The sequence below is a fragment of the Gymnoscopelus braueri genome, assembly GCF_963280865.1.
Source record: "Gymnoscopelus braueri genome assembly, chromosome: 6".
In the NCBI taxonomy this organism is placed as follows: Eukaryota; Metazoa; Chordata; class Actinopteri; order Myctophiformes; family Myctophidae; genus Gymnoscopelus; species Gymnoscopelus braueri.
In genome coordinates, this window is record NC_137607.1 from 34,922,398 (window position 1) to 34,932,439 (window position 10,042).

Genomic DNA, 10,042 nt, shown 5'->3' on the forward strand with positions numbered 1-10,042 from the left:
ACTGTGATTTGGGGAGTCTTTTACATTCGCACATATGTTTGTGTTTGCATATAATCCACATATATATTCAACTACACTATCTCCTGGGTGTACAGTGATATCTAAGAAAATAAATCCCACTTTGGAAAACTTTTACACCTAGTTAAAAGCAAGTGTAAAACAGAACCATGTCAATGGTTTTATACTTATTATGGCTAATTGTGTAGACTCAATTTTCATTGCAACTTTTAAGGAAACGGTACATACCACAATGGTTGTTGTTTTTGTGTACATCTGTCTTTAGAGGAAAAGGTGAATTCATTTAATTAAGGCCACTGTGGCCTCAGGGCATGCCATTTTTTTTGAGGGGCACAAGGCCAAACTGAGGGGCAACGACAGCCATGGCCTTCGTGGCCTCCCTGAAATTCCTGCCCTGCCAGTCACTGCATACAAATTGCACTGAAGCAACTTCCCCATAGCCTTGATACAAGTAACCCAAACACTTCCTCTAAAATTGCTCTTCGGTAGTTAATAAGGGGAACATGTAATCTTCCTAATGGCACAAATGGCAATTGACATACTGCTTCTAAAAACAAAAAAGAAGAAAAAACGGTATGCAACTCCCAAGATATAGCCTTTTTTTCTGAATTACTACATGTTTAGAGTGATTTATACTTGGTTGCACACTGAAAATATCCGATCTACAAGCTCTCACACGTTGCAGCGCGACATGTTGTGAGCTTGTAGATTTGCTGTTTTCGGTGTGCACCATGGAACTCAAATCTGTAAATCTGGCATTATGGTCTACATGTTACATAGCTCCTGCTTATATAATCAAAGATGGCATGTACACGATAGAGGGACTACCAAAATCAAAGTTTTTTTTTCACCCACGCTTTAAGTAAGAAAAAACTTGTTACTGTCAGGCAGAAAACGTGTATCTCCATATTTCATTTTTTTTCCCCCCTGTAAATTAATGCCCTACTTGATTATACAAGAGTTGCACAAAAAAAGTAGTGAAAATGGCAGATCTACAAGCTCACCACGCAGCTTGTAGATCGGCTAATTGGGGTATTTTATGCTAAATGTTTATAAAATGATGATAAAAAAGGAACGGTTTTGGACATACAAGGTTTCCACCCGACAGCAGCGAAATGCCAGTCACTGCACTAGTTTCCATCCCGACACTTTCCACAACAGTGTGCTGCTGAGGTCAGTTATTTTCCAACCCATTGATTTACACCGCTCCACAGGTTGCTGTGAGCTATAGAAAGCTGCGGTTATTGAATTTGAGCTGACCTCCCGACGGTTTCCTCACTCTGTGTGGCACATCCTTAGACAATGCTCACAGGGGACATGATCGTATATCATCGCTGTCGGGTGGAAATCTTGTATGTCTAAAATGGTAACTAAAAAGACCACTTTCACTTAAAACAAATTTGTTTTACTTTTATGTGACACTAGTATGATGAAGTAGGGCTTTAATTTAGGAAAAAACAAGTTGACATATGGAGATACAAGGTTTCTGCCTGACGGCAACAATATACAGCCCTGGCCCAAAGAAATTGCAGTTTATCTGGTTTGCTTATACGTGTGTTTGAGTGAAAACATTGATTTTTTTGTCTATAAACTATACTGACATTTCTCCCAAATTCAAGTAAGAATATTGCAATTTAAAGCATTTATTTGCAAAACACGACAACAGCTCAAAATAACAAGTGTTTTCATTCAGACCTCGAATAATCAAGAAGTTCATATGAATTTAAAACGACACAATACTAATGTTTTAACTTAGGGAAAGTTCAGAAATCAATATTTGGTCGAATGACCTGATTTCTTTAAGGTATAAGGTAGAACTAGCTGTGTATTTTTTTCCATCCAGCTGGTTCTATTGCAATAGGATGGTGATAACCACAGCATTGGTTTTTATACTGGTCACCCTAATCAGTACCTGATTAAAGGAGCCATTTTCAACCTTATCTCCATGTAAGTCCTCACTAATTCTCATTATAAAATGACACAATTTCCATCTACTCTCTCTGTGTCTCGTTGGTGGGCAGTTCAGAAACCAGAAACCTCCCTACCAATGACATAATTCACTGAGACACCAGGTGAGTAGACAGAAATGGTACAGTGCCATCGTATAATGAGCATTAGTGAGGACCAATTATATGCAGACCGGTTGAAAATAGGTTAAGTGGTCGTTTAAATAGAACGATGTGTGCTTATGTTGGAATTCAATAGGTACAGGAATGGAATGTCTGCCATACATGGAGAGATGCTGATTTAAGAACATTTTTGTCTCTTAATTTCTTCCAGAGCTGGTATCTTTCTTACTTTTTTTCTCTTGTTCCCTTGAGCTCCTGTTCAACTGTAAATTGTAGCTGGCGATTTGGCGCTCATGTTGGCCTTTCCTGGGACCTGTATAATATCTGTTCCAGCTGTGCACTATAGGAGAGGAATGCAAGCACTTTAGCACAGCTGAGCTGTCTGTGGATTTAAGGGAAAGGGGATTTCTGATTTAAAAGAAAATGAACCACTTATTCCAATTGAACTGGAGCAGTGGTTCTGAAGTTGGGGGGCTCCTTGAGGGGGTTCCAGGCATAGGTTCCAGGGGGGGGGGGGCAGCAAAATGAGTCAAACATAGCATCAAAATCAGTTTAACCACTTTAACCATATACATTGGCTATTTGAAATTAGCCGATCTACAAGCTCACAACGCATTGCGATGCGACACATTGTGAGCTTGTAGATATGCTATTTTCAAAATAATCTTTATATTCTTTTGAAAAAACAGTTGAAACATTTAGATTTTATTTTTTAACATATTAACACAAATCTTGTATGGGGGGTCCCTGGAACAAAATATTCTCAATGGGGGGTCCACGGCCAAAAACGTAATTCATTTAGGGGTCTGTGACATGAAAAAGTTTGAGAACCACTGAACTGGACAATGTGTTACGTTGGATTTTCTCCTTGGAACATTCTGTACAGTACTAAAGGCTCCCAGGGAAGGAAACCTACATATAAGTCAGTACGTTAAGATCAAGTGTGAACTGCGGCGTTGCAGGGTTGGGTGAAAGGCCCAATTGTCTGGCTTGAACATGAGACGGACACACAAGAGAGAAGTGTTAGAAGTCAACAGGGATTTCAGTAGTGAAATCCATCTAGTTATGCAAGCCCCAGCCAGTTCTATGGACTCTGGGTCATTTACACATATACTCTAGTAAGAAAAGGGGGGACACAACATTCTGCATTGCACTCTGTCACAAAATCTGTTTCCACAATCTGATGTAGACGAAAGCCTGTGTCTGGAACCTACTCATTTACAAATTTGTCTCAAAGAGCCATTGTTGTGTGTCCAGAAACCCGTATTTGGACATGTGCCCAGATCACTGCCCAGTCATGCTAATACTATCATGTCTCCCTCTGTGATGCTCATACCAGCTATTCTGTGCTATATGGCTCATTTTGGTGTAGCTTAAAAATAAAGTTCCCCATATAACTGACAGCAGATATTTGCAGTACCTCCTGGCTGTGAAATACTGTACATATTGGAAACTGTGAAAATGTCCATGGGGCAATTGTCTGTCGACGGTCTTGACTACCATTTGCCTGTGTTTTATTAACTAACATAAGAAAAAAATACTAGCAGGGCTCGCATCTGTTTATGTCTAAGATGTATTGGGAAAAAAAACTAAATCTAAGTGTTACTATTAAAGACATGGGAGCAATTTATGACGGCAACGTTGTGGACATGTCAAATAGTGGCTACAGGACAAGGGAGCAGTATCTGGCACTTTAGATTCAAGTTGAGGAGGCTCATGCAAGGAGTCTGGGGCCCCAGGGCTTAAAGGAAAGTGTTGCTGTTTTTAACATCATCTCCATATATGGGTCTTCAATAATGCTCACTATGAGACGGTACCATTTCTGTCTACACGCTCTGTGTCTCAGAGGTGGACTGTGGATTGTTTGAAAATGTGCCTACCGACAATTTTATTATTCACTGATACCAGAACAATGGCTTCTATTTCAGCGTGCTAACTTTCCAGGAAAAGAAAGGATGTAGTTTCCATTAGATTAGAATCTCCTCCGACGATGTCATTGATAGGCAGGTTTTGGAATAGTCCACAGCCAGCCTCTGAGACAGCACAAATAGACAAAAATGGTGGCATCTTATGAGCATTAATGGGGACCAATTATATGAAGACCAGGTTGAAAATGGGTGAAGTGTTCCTTTAAGCTTGATTTATAATTCCTTGTACAGCGGAGTTATAAATGAAGCATATACTACAACCTTAATGTGCACTCTCTCTCAAGACTGTTGCGCTCTCTCTTGGTCTGTAGGTCTTGCTGCTGGCTGTCTGTCTTTCTATGCCGTCTGTACTTGAGAAATATGAGATGTAGCTAATTGTAAATAATAATGTACACCTGTTGTTTCTAGTTGCAACAACCAGCTGCCGACTTTTACCTGCAATATTTTGCATGTGAATGTGTTAATTAAAATAGTTTCAAATGAAGAGCCATCCAAGATGTCTTTCCTTTTGTTTTAGCCAGAGATGTCATCATAGACCAGTTTAAATTATTTTAGACATAACAGACATAATCCATAACCCACAGTATTTACAAATTTTACTTTATTGAAGTTCATTTAAGTTGTTCTTCCTTTCCTTGTCAAGACAATGGCTTCTTTTTAGATATCCATTCCAGAGCAATGAACACCAAACATCTAAAAACAGATAAAATGTTACCCTCCAACGCAACCGTGACCGGTGGCCCATAATCAGCGCAACATTTTAGAAAATAATCCATTCTCTTTACTGTGAGACTGCTACAGTACATACAATTTGTCAGTATCACCGTCATGTGACAGCTTGCACAAAGCTAGTTGGCCAAGGAGACAAGGCAGCTCTTGCAGGCACGTCCATGGGATATTAGAAAATGTCACACCAATGTGAGCGTTTCGTCAGTAACAGCGGAGAGCCGGCAGCTGTCTGGATTCCTGAGGAGGGCTGGGGGGGTAGTACAGTAGCTCCCCAGTCAGCTCTCTTCCCACCATAACAGTTTCTTCTTTCAAAGCTCTCTAAATTAGCATTGTTAGTGAGCCAGCTACAGGTAAGTATCAGTATTGCTCAAGATTACTGCCACGCTTAGTCACTGGCTGGCCACATGAGGTCTGCACAGAGGTCACAGGTGAGGCTAAACACGAAGTGGCCCAGTGCGTGCTCCAATCCGGATCTTGGCAGTACGGTAGTTTCCAAGGCAGGACCAGTCTCAGGCTTATTCTGGCCCTGGCCTGCCAGGGGATTGAGAAGGGATTAGTGCAGATGAAAGGACAGAGGGATAGGGCCTGGCCAGTGGAGCAGCAGCCTTCTTCTTGGTGAGGTTTGTCTCTGTAGCCGAGCGAGGGTCTTGGTTAACAGGCAATTCTACAGCTGTTGATGGCAGCCTGTCGCAAATACATCTCTTGTCTCTTCAAGTGGCACCTCTTCGCCCTCGACTGTCTCCCCGGAGCAACAAATGGGCCTTCTTGGGGGGGCCAACATTTGTGCTTGTGAATTCCCCTGAGGACCAGATTCCAACTCGTCCCATTGTTATTTCACCCTGTTTCAGCCTGAATGCCTGGCCCCTGTAAGACAGAGAAATGCATTTAGTTTAAAGTGATTCAGCCATGGCTGTGAGCAGTTCATGCCATGACTGGATAATGAGACAACCGATAATGTACACTTTAGCTTACAACTTTCAATGATTTACAATGAGGGTGAGCACTGCAGTGATTTAGTGCTTAACTCAAGGACACATAGAGGACAACTATTGGCAGAATGGGATTGACCTCAGTCAGGACCTCTGTATAACTCAACAAAATAGGGCTTAGCAATCGTTACACTTTCTGAACACCATCACTGGATGGACCCAAAGGTCCCCACTGCATCCATACTGTGTCTGCACCATGTGGACAGCTTGCAGGCAGCCTGGTTGTAAAGGGTTCGCTTGTCGAGGGCTGGCGGTGACAGGCGTAACCCTGGGAGCTCGAGCCCTTCATGGACAGGAATATACAATGATCCCCTTTTTCACAGCATGGTCCAAGGCCCAGTGACTCGGTGCCAGCCCCCAGTTATCCATGAGAAGAGCCCAACGCTGCCAGAAAGGAGCAAACAATGAGCCCTCTATTGAACACCGGATTGGTCAGGGAGAAACGTTTCCCTGACATTTTCTGTCAGAAGCTCCAGCTCCAAAATATTGGGCATCAGAGGTCCCTACAAAGTTTCTTATAGAAGTACAGCATAGTTCCACTACACAGGTCGACACACACTCACACACACGCGCGCGCACACACACACACGGACACTCGCACGCACGAACACCTTTGTACAGCAATACTTGCAATACATATACACCATCACATGCCTTAACATTAGACAATTCTAATTTTAACCCTAAAGATCACTACAACTTCTGATCTTTCGATCATTATGAATACATCTGGTTCTCACAAAGACACACACACACACACACACACACACACACACACACACACACACACACACACACACACACACACACACACACACACACACACACACACACACACACACACACACACACACGGTATATAACTGATAAGAATTAGCAATATCTGATATGCACTGACACTTTTGACCCTAACTCTGTGTCACTGTCATGTACCATTTTTCCTCTGCTGGTACCTTGACTTGTTGCACACTTTATATGACTGTAGATACAACTTCACACATTTTATGTATACTGGTAGGCTTATTTGATTTGTTGTTTTAGTTTTTTTTTGCTAAATAAGATGGCGGAACACCATATTAAAAAGTTACATAGAGAAGCTTTAATATCACTTTCATCGTGTATATGGTATTCACCTTTGTGCTTTATTCATATTTTTTGTACTCTTTTTAAACTCTTATTCTTAAATGCAATTAATGCACAAAATAATTGAACCCACTGCTTTATACCTGGTGGAAACTTGTGATGTGACAATACATTTGAAGTTGAAGAACCTCTTGCTTGTGTGGGTGTATTTGAGAGGGAAATGCAACAGGGGAGCCTACTGATAGCATAGGTCAGTAATTGTCTGTTATGATAGATTATGTGGGCTCTGGCAGATCTGTTATCTATAAGGAAGGAACAGAGTCCACTAACATTGTTAAATTCATAACAGGGAAATCTAAACTGAACTGGATCACGACCATAATGAAAAAGATCAAGCTCATTCAACAGGTGTATTGGACCAAATACACTGAATAGCATTGTAGCATAGTTAAAACAGGCTTGGTAAGAATAAGCAAATGTCTGGACCCTTGTAGGGTATAGTTTTGGTTCTGAAAGTGGGATACGGGGACACCTAAGGGTCCTTGAAGGGGTTCCAGGGGGTCCACAGTCAAATGAGCTAACTAAGTATCACAATTAGTTTGACCACTTTAACCCTGAACACATTATAAGCTATTTGAAAATAGCAGATCTAAAAGCTCACAACGAATCACAATGCAACGCGTTTGTGAGCTTGGAGCTCGTATATTTTCAAAGAAAGGGCTGGGGTTACATTGTGCCATGGATGATATAGCAAAGATGATGACGACGACAACAATGACTTAGCAATCATCAGTGGCCTCATCTTACCTTCATCCTTTGAATCACAAGAGATATCATGCTTATGTTTTATCCACGCCGTTCTTCTGATAACCCAGCTGTCTCATTACTTCACTACAGTATGCTTCCACTTGATTGATCTGTTCCACGTTGAGTCTCTCTCTCCAGGCATAGATGGCCTCCTTGGCGTCCCTGGACGATATGAGGAAGGGTCTGTCGGAGGAATAGCCCTGGCCGTGGGTCATGTTCAGGACAAACTTATCCATGGCCGGAAAGCTGGAGAGGTTGGAGAAGCGGTAGAGCCTCTGCAGTTCCTCCATGGGGGTCAGCACCAGGTCCTCATAGCGGATCCGCATGTAATTCCTTCTCACCTGTGGGTGGACAAAGTATACACACTCAAGTAAATAAATAATCTACTCAAGTATTCAAAAAGTTCAGATTACAATATTAAAGTTAAATAAAGTTCCAAGTTACAAATTACAATACAGCTGTATTGAAATAGAAAATGTCCCCAAAACAAATTTCAAACTAAATTCTGGAATTTTCCAAAAAAATCTAAAATTGTGAAAAAATAGCAGATCTACAAGTTCACAATGCATCATGTGATCTACAATTTCTTTACACTTGAAATTCCCCCCAAAAAAGCTAAATCTAAGGTAAAAAATACATTACAGTAAATGTAGCCAGGCTACTTGTACTGTCCACCACTGCTTGCTTCTCAAACTCACCCAAGGAGGTGCGTTCATCACCAGCAGCATGTCACTGAGCCAGTTGTCGCAGATCAGCTCCATGGCGCTGGAGACATAGTTCTCCGCGCGGTTCACCCGGTTGTTTGGCACCAGCAGACGCTTGTATTTGTCGCTCTGCTTCTTGCTCCTCAGCACCTGGATGCTCTCCTTGACCAGAGCCTGTTTGGACTTCAGACGCGAGTTGTGCACGGCCCGGGGGTCCCTGAAGAGCTGGACGATCTGGAGGTTGATCGCGGGGTCCTTCATCAGGGGGACCAGGACGCTCAGGTCCAAGACGCGCACGCCTTTGATGACCATGACGGGATACTTCTTGCACTCCCTCTCCAGCTCCCTGATGTCTCGTCTCTGGCACTTCCCGCACTGCTCCTCCTTCACCAGTCCGATCTCGTGCCTCCGGTGCGCGTTGCACAGCGGCTCCGAGCAGATGACTTTGTTCATCTTCCAGCCGAAGATGAACGCCGTGGTGAGGTTCTGCGTGCCCGCGTAGAGCTTCAGCACGGAGAAGTCGCAGCGGTACAGCGCGTTCATCATGTCCCGCACGGCGCCCTGGAGGCTCGCCGCGTCCCCGGGGTACAGGGCCTGCCAGATGTGCCACATGGGCTCGTACAGGTAGAAGACGTCGGGGTGCTGGTTGAAGAGCTCGCCTAGGAACGAGGAGCCGGTCCTCCAGGTGGCGTGCAGGTAGATGTTGATCCGGGACTGGTTCCCCCTCCGGCGGACCAGGGAGTCCTGGTCCGCCGAGCCGGAGCCGTTGTTGAACTTGTTGCTGCTCCAGAGCAGAGCCACCGTGTTCTCCAGGTCAGGGCACCGCTGCTGCTGTCCAACATAGTCGGGTTTATTCCGGTAATCCAGCGCATAGGGGATGAAAAGGAGCAAACCGGTGTAGCCCAGGATTAAAACCAAGTATTTCTTCTGCAGCCTCCTCTTCATCTCCTTCCACAGAAAAAGGGGGACACCGGGGCTTTCTCTTCTCTCTCACTCTCTTCTTCTCGGGGAGGTTTTGGCTGCAAGCAAGGCGCCGCTCTGAGCAGCAGTGTTGTGTACTGGTCACTAGCAGCCGCAAAGATGTGAGTCAGAGAGAGAGAGCGAGAGAGCGAGAGAGAGAGAGAGAGAGAGAGAGAGAGAGAGAGAGAGAGCGCGCGTGTGCGTGTATGTGTGTGAGAGAGAGAGAGAGAGAGAGAGAGAGAGAGAGAGAGAGAGAGAGAGAGAGAGAGAGAGAGAGAGAGAGAGAGAGAGAGAGAGAGCGTGTGTCTGTGTGTGTGAGAGAGAGCGAGAGAGAGAGACACAAACACACACACGCACGCACGCACGCACGCACACGCGCGCGCACACACACACACACACACACACACACACACACACACACACACAGAGGGAGAGAGACCTTACCACGCCCCGTCAACATACGACAACATAACATCAATTTCTTCTCCCTCAATCAATCAACAAGGCACAAGCTATTAAAAAAGAAACACATTGGGTAATTAATTATAGGAAGGGATGCTGTCGTATTGATTTGATTTTCTTAAATACAAAAAAATAAAATAAGTGTTGGAGTTTGGAAGCACGCGTTGCACATCAGATCAGATCACTCAACGGTCCTGCTTTCGAAATTGCACATAATGTAGTAGGAGGCAGCAGGACGTTGCACGAGCGCTTCCAAACTCCAACACTTGCACGGAATTTCTTGACAGAAAGTA

At 43.7% G+C, this 10,042-nt stretch overlaps 1 protein-coding gene across 2 annotated transcripts; it reads right to left on the reverse strand.

Moving 5' to 3' along the window:
• Window positions 1-97: 97 nt before the first annotated feature.
• chst7 (carbohydrate (N-acetylglucosamine 6-O) sulfotransferase 7) lies at window positions 98-9,390 on the reverse strand. Of its 2 annotated transcripts, XR_013933360.1 has the most exons (4): window positions 8,322-9,390; window positions 7,624-7,964; window positions 5,929-6,117; window positions 98-5,608 (listed from the first exon to the last, which is right to left on the reverse strand). XR_013933360.1 is itself a non-coding variant. In XM_080431723.1 (3 exons), the coding sequence occupies exons 1-2, from the start codon at window positions 9,270-9,272 to the stop codon at window positions 7,656-7,658; spliced, it is 1,260 nt and encodes a 419-aa protein (XP_080287849.1). In that variant the 5' UTR covers window positions 9,273-9,390; the 3' UTR covers window positions 98-5,608; window positions 7,624-7,655. The 2 variants fall into 2 exon arrangements, 1 of the variants encoding a protein (XP_080287849.1); XM_080431723.1 differs by lacking the exon at window positions 5,929-6,117.
• Window positions 9,391-10,042: the final 652 nt, after the last annotated feature.